At 36.4% G+C, this 15,140-nt stretch overlaps 1 protein-coding gene across 4 annotated transcripts in view; it reads left to right on the forward strand.

Moving 5' to 3' along the window:
• Nucleotides 1–15,140, forward strand: part of LOC123598070 (serine/threonine-protein kinase TNNI3K) — a 289,720-nt gene that overhangs the window by 90,885 nt on the left and 183,695 nt on the right. For all 4 annotated transcript variants that reach the window (XM_045477849.1, XM_045477850.1, XM_045477851.1 and 1 more), the window contains 4 exons: nt 6,112–6,250; nt 11,159–11,303; nt 11,390–11,494; nt 14,801–14,895. In XM_045477849.1, the coding sequence (XP_045333805.1) occupies nt 6,112–6,250; nt 11,159–11,303; nt 11,390–11,494; nt 14,801–14,895 (484 nt within the window). The remainder of the gene's footprint in view (nt 1–6,111; nt 6,251–11,158; nt 11,304–11,389; nt 11,495–14,800; nt 14,896–15,140) is intronic.

Genomic DNA, 15,140 nt, shown 5'->3' on the forward strand with positions numbered 1-15,140 from the left:
AAAAATTCCTAGCTTTGTGACCATGTGTAGATTATATCATCTCCCTGATCTTCAGTTTCTTCATCTGTAAAATGGAGAAAATATTAATAGTGCCTACCCATAGGGTTGTGGATATGATGAGATATTAATTTCAAGTGTTTGGCAAATTCTTAATAACTGTCACTATGATGATACTAGTGCAATAACAATAAAACAAATCATAAAGACCTTCCTTTATGAAAAAATGTGTCTTTCAAAAACTGGGCTTCTTTTTTTTCTACTGTCCTGGAATGTGGTAGACTGAAAATATCCCCCAAAATATGTTCATGCTTTAATTTTCAGAAACTGTGAATGTTACCCTAAAAAGGATTTAGCAGATGTGATGAAGTTAAAGATCTCGAGTTGGGGAAATTAGGCTGGCATTATCTGGGTGGACCTGATATAATCACAAGGGTTCTTATAATAAGAAGCAAGAAACCTAAATGTCAGTGAATGTAAGAGGTTAAAGTGATGCTAGAAGGGGTAACAAGCTAAGGAATGCAGGCAGCCTGTAGAAGCTGAAAATGCAAGGAAATGAAAGCCTCCAGAAGGAATACAACCTGCCAGCACCTTGGTTTTAGACTTCTGAACACCAGAACTTTTAAGAGAATAATCTGTGCTGTTTTAATCCAATAAATTTGTGGTGATTTGCAGCAGTGGGCAATTAATACACGGAATAACCTAGAAAAATTTAAAAAACAGTCACTAGGGGCGCCTGGGTGGCTCAGTCAGTTAAGCATCCAACTTCAGCTCAGGTCATGATCTCGTGGTCTGTGAGTTCCAGCCCTGCATCAGGCATAGTGTTGACAGCTCAGACAGAGCCTGGTGACTGCTTTGGATTCTGTGTCTCCCTATCTTTCTGCCCCTCCCCCACTCATTCTCTCTCTCTCTCTCTCTCTCTCTCTCTCTCTCTCTCTCTCTCTTTCTCTCTCTCTCTCAAAAATAATAAACATTAAAAAAAATACTTATATATACAATGGAATACTACTTGGCAATGAGGAAGAATGAAATCCTGCCATTTGCAACAACGTGGATAGAACTGGAGGGTATTATGCTAAGTGAAATAAGTCAGTCAGAGAAAAACAGATATCATATGTTTTCACTCATATGTGGAACTTGAGAAACTTAACAAAAGATCATGGGGGAAGGGAAGGGGGAAAAATAGTTACAAACAGAGAGGGAAGGAAGCAAACCATAAGAGACTCTTAAATACAGAGAACAAAGCGAGGATTGATGGGGGCCAGGGGTGAGGCGAAAATGGGTGATGGGCATTGAGGAGGGCACTTGTTAGGATGAGCACTGAGTGTTGTATGTAAGTGATGAATCTCAGGAATCTACCCCTAAAACCAAGAGCATGCTGTATACACTGTATGTTAGCCAACTTGACAATAAATTATATTAAAAAATTAAAATTAAAAATAAAAATAAATAAAAAATAAAAAACAATCACTGAATGTGCTTTAAATATAATTTGCTTTAGATATGTAATTATATAACAGGTAATTATTTTAAAATTTGATATTCTGTAATAAAATAATAGTATATATAGAATGCATATAGAATGCTTTAAAGTTTATAGTGTGCCTTCATTCAATGAATAGTTTCATTTGATCTTCACGGAAACCTAATGAACTTAATGAGTTACCATGTGAGTGAGCTCATACTCTGGGACAGGAAGTTTATGTGGATTATTTTGTGTGTGTGTGATTTTTCCACAATCCTAAAGTTAACTATTATTTTCCCCCTCTTGCCAATGATATGCATGAGCTCACTCAGGTCAAGTAGCATGCCAGAGTCACACAGTTAATTAGAAGATCTGGAATACATATTCAGGTCTGTCTGATCCCAAAGCCTATAGTTATTCTGTTGTACCTAAGAGCCTCTTCTTATTTGTTTTCTATCAGTGAGACAAATTAGAAAGTCGAGGAAATTTGCTTGAGGGGTAGGGCTAGTTATTCAAGGCCTAGTGCTCTAACTCCCAAGTGCATTGATTTTTTTAAAAATTGTTAACAACTTTATTGAGATATAAAGAAACTGTGGTTTATATACACAATGGAATACTACTTGGCAATGAGAAAGAATGAAATATGGCCTTTTGTAGCAACGTGGATGGAACTGGAGAGTGTTATGCTAAGTGAAATAAGTCATACAGAGAAAGACAGATATCATATGTTTTCACTCTTATGTGGATCCTGAGAAACTTAACAGAAGACCATGGGAAAGGGGAAGGAAAAAAAAAAAACTTAGAGAGGGAGAGAGCCAAACCATAAGAGACTCTTAAAAACTGAGAATAGGGGCGCCTGGGTGGCGCAGTCGGTTGGGCGTCCGACTTCAGCCAGGTCACGATCTCGCGGTCCGCGAGTTCGAGCCCCGCGTCGGGCTCTGGGCTGATGGCTCGGAGCCTGGAGCCTGTTTCCGATTCTGTGTCTCCCTCTCTCTCTGCCCCTCCCCCGTTCATGCTCTGTCTCTCTCTGTCCCAAAAATGAATAAACGTTGAAAAAAAAAAATTAAAAAAAAAAAAACAAAAAAAAAACTGAGAATAAATTGAGGCTTGATGGGGGGTGGGAGAGTGGGGGTAGGTGGGTGATGGGCATTGAGGAGGGCACCTGTTGGGATGAGCACTGGGTGTTGTATGGAAACCAATTTGGCAATAAATTTTATATTAAAAAAAGAGAGATATAAATCATCAATTTAAATTGTGTAATTCAATGGCTTTAATATATTCAGAGTTGTGCAACCATCATCACAATTAATTGAATGAAGCCATTACCCCCAGAAACAACACTTACTTCTACCTTCTTCCCAACCTTTCTTCCAGCCTGAGGCAAATACTAATATTCTTTCTGTTTCTGTAGATTTACCTTCTGGAGACTCCCTATAAATGCAGTCATACAATACATGGTCTTTTGTGACTGACTTCTTTCACTTAGCACAACGTTTTTAAGATTCATCAACTTTAGGGGCACCTGTGTTGCTCAGTCAGTTAAGCAGCCCACTTCAGCTCAGGTCATGATATCACGGTTTTTGAGTTTGAGCCTGGTGTTGGGCTCTGTGCTGATGGCTTGGAGCCTTGAGCCTGCTTCTGATTCTGTGTTTCCCTCTCTGCACTTCCCCCACTCACGCTATGTCTCTCAGAAAATGGATAAACATAAAAAAAAAAAAAAAAAGATTCATCAACTTTATAGCGTTATACCAGTATCTCCTTGCTTTTTAGTGTGGCATACTATTTTGTTGTATGGATATGCCAGGTTTTATCTATCCATTCATCAGTTGATGGATATTTGTATTTTTTCCATTTTTTGGCTATTTTGAATATGGTGCTTTGAACATTCAAAAATTTTTTTATTCACATATGATTAACATACAGTGTTATGTTAGTTTTGGGTGTATGATACGATGATTCAACAATTCTATACATTTCTGAGTTCTCAACAAGATAAGCATGTTCTTAATCTCCTTTATCTATTTCACCCATTCCTCCCCCCCCCGCCCCATACCCACATCATGTACAAGTTTTGATATGGACATCTGTTTGCATTTCTCTTGGGTACATCTAAGAGTGGAATTGATGGCTCATGTGTTAACACTATGTTTAACATCTTACGGAATGGTCAAACTGTTTTCTAAAGAGGTTAATGCCTAATGAGTTAAAAATCAAATTGTCTCCAGAAAAGAAAGCCTATGTGACATACCTCCCAGGACAAAAGAAGCCCATTGATTTTAACCTTAACATATTGAAAGACAAAATTTGTATGTGCTACTTTCAAACATCTCCAATTAGCTATCCTTAGGAAACTAAACTGACCCAAATAAAACAGAAATAACAAATGTAATTGGATAACCAAAACTTAACTCTTCTTTTCACATCCCATTTTCACTCTTCCTCACTTTATATCTCTACATCTCTAGTCTTACTCAATTATGGAGTAAAATTATACCTTTTTACCTTCGTAGAGGTCATGCCATTGCACTGCCTCAGGATCCCAAGTTAAAAATCAAACTTACTTGTGTCTCTGTGCTCTTCTAGTCATTGTGCCTTTATTTCTTTGCTAGATGGCATATGCTTGGACACTCTCAGACCTGTGAAGCGTGACCTATAGCTAGGAAAGATTTCTCATTTCATTTGATGTGCTGCTCAAAGTGCACTGGAGTGTACTGGAGAGCTGGGCACTGAAAATGCTTTTGAAAGTACAGGGTCTAAAAGCCCAGATGATGAAAAAAATCCGTACTTTTCTGACTTTAGGCAGAAACAGGATATACACAATGCATATTATTTGTAGAGTCATCCTCTTTGGTGATTAACCTCCTCACCCACAGAAATATAAAGAGCTTCTATGCATGTTGGATGGAGAGCTAAATTTGTTTACTTTCCCTGAATATATAGTCACAGTCTTATAAAATTATGCTAAAATGTGGATGGCCTTTTTATGATAAGGGACTCACTTTCTGTATGCAAAGACAGCACATAAGTAATTTATGGATGCTATTGTCATTTGCTAAAATATGCTGACAGGAGAATGGTACTTTCGATATATAAATGTGCCTAATGTTCCATGTTCCTTGCCATTTGTTTATTTACTTATTTTTAAGTGGAAGAGTAGATGTTTTGGACCAAGAGCAATATTTCCTAGGTATATAATAATAGTGCTTAATAGGCAATCGATTCCAAAGATAGTTTAAAGCTGTCCATTATAAAGTCACATAATCAGAATTTATGGAGTCTTTGTAAATGGAAGTATCTGCTTAGGAATGCACAGTTCTTGAGACTAACTTTTACTGCTCCAATTTCTCCTGAATTAAGTATTGGTCTGCCCATTAGCCAACAAATGGATAAAATACACATGTTATACATTTGTGCTACCACTTCTGCTAATATTTAATGAGTACCAGACACTTTCGTAAGTGCTTTACATGTAATAACTTATTTAATCCTCATAACAACTCTATGAAGTAGAACTATTGTGATTCCCATTTCAGCAATGAATAAACTGAAGTTTTGAAAGGTCATATAATTTATTAAAAGTGACATAGCTAATAAAAAGAAGCCTAACTTCAGAACCCTTGTTCTTTACCTACTACACTCAATAGGATGTTTTTCTACATCCCATACTGCTAATTTTTTTTTTTTTTTGCCTAGAATTTCTATCAAATATGTACCATATTCTTGACAGTTTTCTGTTCAAGACATGTCTGTTTGCTGCCACATAGAAAGTCAAAATAGTTTTAGAGTTTGAATTCACTTTTATGGTAACACTTAAGTTGTCAGGTCAGTTGAGGGCTTCTCCCATAACTGTTATTTTGATGGCACAAACTTACCTCTAATTTACCTCTTGAGATCATTATAATGACTTCTGCAATTCCCAGAAGAGACAATGTCAGATTTGGAGAAATTATTTGGAAATAATAAGTAGTAAGAAGATATATAAGTAATAAGTAATATTATTACTTAATATATTACTTATTACTTATTATAAATAAGTAGTATAATAATTACCTAAGATTAATAATAAGTAATACTACAGTAGATATTATAAATAATTTAAAGAAATCCTATGAATTACCTGTAACAATCCCTGGAAGACTCCTAAGTTGAATAACATTCCATCTCTCTCTCTTCCTTTGGGTGTGGATCTCAGCTAATTGAGGAAGATGCTGATAGTTCAGCTATGTCCCATTTATTCATAAATACAGAAAAAAACCCAGAACTCCAGTAACAAGATGGCCATCAGTGACCTATGCATGGAGTTGCTGTGAAAATGAAGAATCAAGTAAATTCTGCTGGCTTTAGCCACAAGACAGCTTTGGAAAAGGTGGTTCAGGGCAGATTATGAGTGACTTTAGAGAGGATTATTTATGTACACTGAAGATCCAACCTTGAAATTGCTCCAATTTTGACTTCTTGTGAGGCGATTCAATAATGAATTCCTTATTTATCTAGGCCTTATCTAGGCCAATTTAGTTAAGATTTGCTGTTATTTTCAGGTAAAAATAATCTAAGAGAAGTATTTAATGATATGTCTTCTTCCATATTTTTGAAAACTTTGCTTTATTGTTTGACTTTTGATACTAATTTCAAATGAATGGATCCTTTAGGTAACCCGCCTTCTTTTGAAATTTGGTGCTGATGTAAATGTAAGTGGTGAAGTTGGAGATAGGCCCCTCCACCTTGCATCTGCAAAAGGATTCTTTAATATTGCAAAACTCTTGATGGAAGAAGGCAGCAAAGCAGATGGTAAGATTATATGTTTAGAACACTTTTGCTATCTTCTACTTTATGTATAGTTTTTACTTGCATTTTCCTTATTTAGTAGTGAATAACCCTGAAGCTGATTAATTGCATATGCTAATTTGTTTCACAAATCATAATTTATTATTTTAATATAATAATGAATCTATATGTTAATCCTTTTTATACATTTTAGTTCAATTCTTAATATATTAGATACTTCAAGAAAACTAAGGTTTTTTTCTAGACAAATCATTCTTATTTTGTTATTTTTCACTAATATGTTTCTTAATTGAGGTAAAACTTGCATATAGCAATTAAATGAATATTGACTTAAGGGAATATTTGTCATCGATAAATTCATGCAAAACCACCCAGATCGAGATATAGAACATTTTAATATAGAAAATTAAACTCTGGGTGGGGGGGCGCCTGGGTGGCTCAGTCAGTTAAGCCTCCAACTTCAGCTCAGGTCATGATTTCACTGTCCATGAGCTTGAGCCCTGCGTTGGGCTCTGTGCTGTCAGCCTGCATCAGATTCTGTGTCTCCCTCTCTCTCTGGTCCCTCCCCACCCCCCCAACTCACACTGTCTCTCTCTCTCTCTCTCAAAAATAAATAAAGATTAAAAAAAAAGAAAAGAAAAGACAATTGAACTCTGGAAAGTTCCCTTGTGCTCTCTTCTTAGTAAATAGCTTTAACAACAAAAGGTAATCAATATTGTGGCTTCTATTGCAATAGGTTAGTTTTTCTGTTCTTGAAGTTCATATAATTTGGGACTGCCTTCTTCTGACTGACAACATGATTTTAATTTTTATCCATGTTGTTGCATGAATCATAGTTTGCTCTTTTCTATTGCTAAAGATTATATGAATATTCTACAATTTGTTTATCCATCATCCTTCTAATGGATGTTTGAATGTTTCTAGTGTTTGGCTTTTATGAATGTAGATGCCAGAAACATTCTCATTCAATTTTGTGTGTATGTGTGTGAACATATATATTTATGTCTTTTGGGTATGTATATGGGAGTGTGTGTGCATGTATGTAGCATTTCTGTATGCACATGTTTAACTTTTTAGGAAATTTCAAAGAGTTTTCCAAAGTGTCTGTACTATTTTTTACTCCCACAGCAGTATATGAGAGTTCCAGTTGCTCCCCATTTCCTCCCCAATATTTGATATTACTATTATTTATGGTTGAAACAACATTACAGCATGATCAGGATGGGAGGAAAAAAAAGCTTTAGCATACACAGAAAGATTTTAGGATGTGGTGAACAGAATAGAATTTCCCACAACTTTTAATTTTCTTAATAATAAAATGAATTTTAGAAAATTGATTAAAAGTAGAGTGTTGAAGAAAGTTCTTCCTTTCTCTTACTTTTTCTCTTCCTTACAAACTTTATTTTTTGACACAAATTCACTTAGAGTTACATCTTGTCATTAAATTCTCTCAGGCACATCCAACATTCTTCCATTGACCCCCAAGAGACCTAATTAAAAGCCCAGCTGTAAGAGCTGCTGGCCTTTGCAGCAGAAACGATGCACATTTACAAAAGGATGAGGTTGTCAGAGCTCTAGAACTGCCAGTTCCTTGGTCCAAAATTGAGATCAATATTCAGTTCATAAAGCTAATCAATGTTTTCGCCTACATGTAAGGAAAACACAAAGGCTTCCAGAGACAAGTGAGCAAGAGGCAAGGGTAGTTTCCAGTTTCCATGTTGGAAAGAGGGCTATTTTATTTCATAAAGTTTGAGAAATATAGTTGGTGTCATTTTCTATGAGCCAGTATGTAATAACGGAGGTATTTCTTCCATAGCATTATCATAAATAACCTGTGTTGTCAGGATACAAGGAATGCCGTTCCTTAGACCTTGTTTAAGCAGTCTCTTTGATTCTGTTGGTTTAGAATAGGCAGAGGTACACCTGTATGAACCACTGAACACATAATTGTGTTTTTGAAATTGCCTCGCTCTTCCAAAGGGTCAGGAACAGCTCACTTTTTTCCTTTTATTATCAATGCCAACCTCAGCTTTTTATTCCTCTGTGCAACTCCAAAGCTCGGTGGTGTCAAAATGAGTATCATTGATCAGCATGTCTCCAGGATCAAAGTTCCTTTCTTACAAAAGACATTGAAATGAATATTGCACCCGTATTCCCCCTACATACCAGCATCATATGATAGAATTTTCAACACTTTCTTTCTGATTCACACAAGCATTACATGCTTTCTACTCAATCATTTAAAATATCAAGAGACAGCATGACTCAGATTTTTATGTATTTTTATTTCCTTCTAATACACACTTGATATTTAAGTCCCTTTTGTACTTCAACCAATTGCAAAGAATAAGCCAGAAGATCTGTTGTGCTACTGCACACTGCACAGGATTTATTATCAGCTAGTTCATTTATTCCAAAGTGTAGCTAAGCCTCCAGATGATTTATTTTAAATCTGGCCCTTGCCTGTGGTAAATGGACATAAGAGGAAGAGTAAATTAATGACCCCAATAGGGGCACAATTTGAAATCTGGTATGTACAGTATGTTTCCATGGTAACAGAATGTCACAAATGAAAATAAATTCAGATTACAAAATTAGCCAACATGTAATTCTGAAAGCAACCTCTTCAGTTTAGCATGTTTGGGAGGCTGACCTGTTCAGTCATATATATGTTTCAAGTCTCTAGTTTTCTTTGTACCCCTTAGGAAAATGAAAAACAAAAAGGAGAAATGTAATGCTTATTGAATGAGATTGAAAAGGTCAAAATGTTTCTGGACTCCATAAGAAGAAAGTAGTGATCGAGTCCTCACAACTTATCATTTGAATAAAGTTAAATATGGGGGGGTGCCTGGGTGGCTCAGTCAGTTAAGCCTCTGACTTCTGCTCAGGTCATGAGCTCCCTGTTCGTGAGTTAGAGCCCCGTGTCAGGCTATGTGCTGACAGCTCAGAGCCTGGAGCCTGCTGCAGATTCTGTGTCTCCCTCTCTCTCTGCCCGTGCCCTGCTTGCTCTCTCTCTCTCTCTCTCTCTCTCTCTCAAAAATAAATAAACATTAAAAAAAAAATTTAATGGTGGGCGCCTGGGTGGCTCAGTCAGTTTAGCCTCCAACTTCGGCTCAGGTCATGATCTCCCGGTTTGTGAGTTCGAGCCCCGCTTCGGGCTCTGTGCTGACAGCTCAGAGCCTGGAGCCTGTTTCAGATTCTGTGTCTCCCTCTCTCTGACCCTCCCCTGGTCATGCTCTGTCACTTTCTGTCTCAACAATAAATAAAACATTAAAAAATTTTTTTTTAATTTAATGAAAATTTTAAATTCAGTTTATTAATTTTTTGTCATCTATTAAATGCTACAGTTCCTTTCACATGGAACTGGATATTATATAGAATCACAAAAATTTCTAGGGCATGGCCGGTAAGAGGAAGTATTTTATTTCTAAAAGTATATCTTGTCAGAGCTATTACACAGATTTGTTATTTAAAATGTGTTTAAGATACATTAGGGAGTTGTTTTACGGAGCTAATGGGAAGTACTTACATTGCTGGGTTACTATGGAAATTTTTATTTTATCTTTAAGATCAATAAGGAGAGAGAAGCAAGCAGTAGCACCCATCCACCCACCCATTTACCTAATCTTTCATGCTCTCTTCAGAAGTAGAGCACTAGGCGATAAATATTTTCCTAATAATTATTTACATCTACTTCTTTGGTTGAAATTCTTCTTTATTTAAATCTCCCAATAAAATGCTAAGTTAGAGCAAATAGATTATCATTCATACATTCACTTACCCTTGGACAAGATATAATGATATATAGGGTTTTTTTGGTCACTGAAAATTGGCTCAAGACAAAACTAAGTAGATCACAATGACTAACGCAGAAATATAGATGTGTATATATAAACTCTGTGTCTGATCTGGATATCTCCTGGCTGGTTCCTTCCTTTGGTTGGTATTTATCTCTTCTTTGATGAGAAGACCATCTAGGCCACTGCTGGTAATTCACCAAGTAGATAATCTACTTTGAAGTTTATTGATTCAACTAGAGAAGAATAATGTTGGGTGGGGCTAGGGATGGCCACAGGCAAACTATGAATTAATGGAAAATTGTGCTGCACTCTGCTTTACAATGTCCCCTCTGGACCTCAGGAACTCTTATGCGACCTCCACTTGCCCTGGACTCCCTACTGTTGTAAAGCATTGACTCATGGTATTGACTTTTCCTGGCTTCCAACAGAATGTGAACAAAGGAGAAGTAGCATAAAAAGAAAGATAATCAAAATAACCGGGAACATTCTTCTGAAGCAAGGGTGTCCTTCTGAGCCACTCATTAATAAAAAAGATTCAAAGATTTATTTTTCAATAACGGCCATGGGAGGAGAAGTTCAGCGACTTTGTTAAAGATTTCCCTTTGGCCTAAGATCCTGCAGGACAATAAAATAAGAATCATTGTCTACAAATAAAGCAGCTACAAGGACTGTGTTCATTAAATGTTAAATGTTAGTTATAACAACAAGTAGTAATAAACTATTTGTACATTTTTTAAATTAACCATTACCTTCCCTTTCTTTTCTTTCCTATCCTTTCATTTTTTTCTTTAATTCTTTTGATTCTACGGATACTTTTTATTATAGATACATAAGAATGATAACATATGGGTTTTTTAAGGATTGTTATTTTGTATTTTGAATAAAATACCTTCTACAGATGAACAAAGTAATCAAATTCAATGAATGGCTATAAAGCAGATGATTCAGTTATTTTAGTTTTAAAAATTCTAAAATTTCCTTTATTATTATCATTAATTGGTAATTTCCAGGAGTCTCTCGGGCACTTAGAAAAGTCCCTGACACTACACCTAAGAAGGCTGAGAAACAGAGGATTCCAGATAACATACTGTTCCTTTCTTGTTGATGACAGTGAATGCTCAGGACAACGAAGACCATGTCCCACTGCACTTCTGTTCTCGTTTTGGACACCATGACATAGTGAAGTACCTGCTCCAGAGCGATATCGAAGTTCAGCCGCACGTTGTTAATATCTATGGCGATACCCCTTTGCACCTGTGAGTAATATGTATAGTTCCATACACCCTTACTTTCTTACTTTCTTACTTTCTTACTACTATAGAAACATTTTCTTTAATTTTAGGGCATGCTACAATGGCAAATTTGAAGTCGCCAAGGAAATCATCCAAATATCGGGGATAGAAAGTCTGACTAAAGAAAACATCTTCAGTGAAACACCTTTTCACAGGTAAAATAATGTTTAAGTGCAATAGCCACTAAGGGTGGCTGATACACTTTGGCACCTGAAGTTGTGCACATAAAGCAAGAATGGAGAGTGGCAGATGTTGCAATCAGAGAGCAAGAGCAGAGGGTGGGCAGAGGACAAGGAGCCCAAGCTAGATGCACAGAAGAAAAGGTAGAGGCAGATGCTGCAGTCAGTACAACAGATGGGGCCAGAGCCAGATGCTGCATTCCTGGCAGCAGCCACAAAGACAGGGACTGATGTTGCCAAGGCAACAGGCATATCAACATCTGTAAGCATATTGCTTCTATTCCACTTCACTCAGCGGAAAGCTGCCAAAAGGGGCAATGCCCATAATCCTCCTCCGACAAGAATCTCATTACCAGAATTCATCAGCATCAAATGTGACACTTTTTTCCTTACCACTTAAACCTTATGTGCAAATGTATCTACCTATCTAAGACATCCATCTGTCAGCCTGTAAAAGCCTAGTCGCGGTGGCCACTGAGATACCTAAGAAGGCATTAACTCCTTTCTAGGAATGCATGAGAGTCCTCTACAATGTGCTCTAGAAAAGGAGGGAAAAGATTGCTAAAAATAAGATCCATAGCTCCCTGAAATATCCAAAAGTGAGGCAGATGTTTTATAAAAATTGATATGCTCGTTTTTAACAATGCGCTACTTTTGCTATAAAAATAACACAATACTTTGAATTTAATACACCTTGAATATAAAATCATTTACATACACATTACAGATTTCTTGGCTAGTTTGCAACCTCTAAAAAATATATTTAAGACTACTATGTTATTTACATAGTGTTTGTATTGCACTGGTGACTAATAGAAATGAGGAGACTTTTTTTTTCATACGGAATTAATATTAAGCTTGTGCTTCCTGATAAGGCATCACCCTGCCCAATTTTGCTTGGATATTCAGATTTATCTTATCATACAAAAATTCCAGCCAAAAGGGAGGTGAGAAAAAGTATTTATGGAGTGGTGAGTATATGTCAGATGATTTGCACCCATTATCTCATTTAATCCTCATAACCTTTTATGAAGTAGGTTTTATTATCCCTTTTTGACAGACGAGAAAATTGAGGCTCAGAGAAGGTAAGTATCTGCCAGAGAATATTATGACTAGAAAATCATGTATTAAATACCTACCCGATTCCAAATTCTGTGTTTTTTATATGTCTTCATGTTCTAATACCAAAATATTATGTCTGTGTTCTGCATGTTCTGTAACAGAACAGATGCAAGAACTCTTTGGACCATGCTTTCAGTCAAAATTGGTCAAAGGGATAATTGGCAGAACTGATATGTACAGTTACTGGTGTCCTCTTTCCCCATTAGGTCATGCTTGTTAAGGCTGACACCTTAGGCTAGTTTTCAAATCATTTTGCTACTCTGTGCACATAAATTGGAACCAACTATAATCAAAGGATGATTGTCACCTCTAGAGTCTCTATGACAAGTTCAGTGAAGTGAGTTAAAAGTATGTATCGAATCGTTTTATTTTGTATAACCCTGTGGCTACTACGAATAACATATTAATATTTTTATTCTATTCACTTTAAGCACATATTTATAAAAGAAACTTTCCATTTACATGAGGAGTTCACTCTGGTTCTGAAATTTTTCTATGTAAAAATCACAGTGCTTTGCACTCGGTAGAAAGCATTCAATACATTTCTGTTATTGTTTTCATATATATATATATATATATATATATATACACACACATACACATGTAATACATATGTATACACATGTATGTATATATTCGGAACTCATCAATTCCTGTAAATGGTCGCTTTGAAAAGAAACAATGAGACAGTTCAGACAATGGAACATTAAAAGTGTAGTGTCCTACTTATAATGTGAATAATTAATGGTGCTTAGATCTTTTGCACTGAGTGGCAGCTTTTTATCCATTCAATTATTCAAGAAAGACTTATTAAGGACCTGCCTTGTATTGGCACTGGTAAAATCATAAAATTGGCACCGACCCTTCCCTCCTTAAAGGAACTCTTTTGTAAGATATCAAGGTAATCAGAGGTGTGTCCATTACCATAATGCAATGTGATAAGTGCCATAAGACTGAAATGACAAGGAAACAGTGGAGATAGCAATGAACTTGGCCTTTGGTTCATAAGAAGTCTTCATAGATGGACTAACAGTTCGGCTAGATGAGTAATGTATTTCTTTGAAGAAAATAATGATATTTAATTAAAGAATAAGGATTTGGGCAAGGTCATCTCAGAAAGAGGAAATAGTAAGATCCAGAGAACTACCTCTTCTAGAACTGAGTCTGGAAGGAAAAAATACCCAATACTTCACTTCAAAATACAGGATCCTAGCCATGTGTGAGTTGTTCCCACACCAAGCAGTTCTCCAAATCTTCTGCCAACACCAAGTGTGCATCCTATAATTCAATTTAATTCTGATACTATCTACCTGGAATTAGTGTCAGATCCCACAGGTTAAGGGCTCAGGCCCACAAAACTGCCCACCCCCCACTTCAGATGCCAATCACAAGTCCAAGTTGTCACCTAAATCTCTCTGGACATTTCTAAGTTCCCCCATTCAGTTGTCCTGCAGAATGCCTAGACCTATAGGTAAAACTGAAAGAAACTTGCAATATTTTTCCTCCTTTTATGAAAAAGAGTATCATAAGAAATATTTAATAATAGTACACTAGAAGTTTTATTCAACTTCTTATCTCCAAGGCCCAGATTTGGGAATCTCAGGATTTTATTGCCATATGTGCTTGTTTTTTATCACTTCCTTCTCTCTCCTTTCCTCGTTCTCCCTTCTTTGTCTCTTTAACACTCTTGTATACACACTAGCATCTGGAATAGCCTGGTGAATCAGGACTGTATTCATGTTCTAGGGTTGCCATAATAAAATACAACGCACTGGGTGGCTTGAACACCAGAAATTTATTTTCTCACAATTCTTGAGGTTGGAAGTACAAGATCAAGATGTCAGTGGATTTGGTTTCTTCTCAGACACCTCTCCTTGGCTTGTAGATGGTCATATTCTTCTTATGCCTTTTCATGATTGTCCCTCGCTCTGTGTCATCTGTGTACTAATCTTCCTTTCTTATCAGAACAGCAGTAATATTGGATTAGGGCCCACCCTAATGATTCCATTTTAACTTAAATACCTCTTTAAATTGTACCCCTTTAAATACAGTTACACTGTGAAGTTATAAGCGTTATAAGTTATAACATATTAATTTGTGGGGCACACAATTCAACCCATAACAGAAGTCTTTTGTTTTCTTTATGTTGTATTTTTGCAGTGCTTGTACCTATGGTAAGAGCATTGACCTGGTTAAATTTCTTCTTGATCAGAATGTTATAAGCATCAACCACCAAGGAAGAGATGGGCACACAGGTAAGGCATTAGTGAAACATAACCAGTTTTTGATGTATATCAATACTTAAGAACAGTGGGATGCTCAAGAGGGAAGGGAAAAGAGGGAGTGGTCAACCCTAATGAGGAGGGATATTTTATCAATGACATCATTTGGAATTGATGGTGCATGGTGATAATAAAAAGCAGGCTGACTTTTGGTCAGTTTCATTATTGTGCTAAATTATCTACAGTTGATGTATCTATCATGATCTGTACCAGGAGAG

This window comes from Leopardus geoffroyi, chromosome C1 (genome assembly GCF_018350155.1).
Source record: "Leopardus geoffroyi isolate Oge1 chromosome C1, O.geoffroyi_Oge1_pat1.0, whole genome shotgun sequence".
Taxonomy (NCBI): domain Eukaryota; kingdom Metazoa; phylum Chordata; class Mammalia; order Carnivora; family Felidae; genus Leopardus; species Leopardus geoffroyi.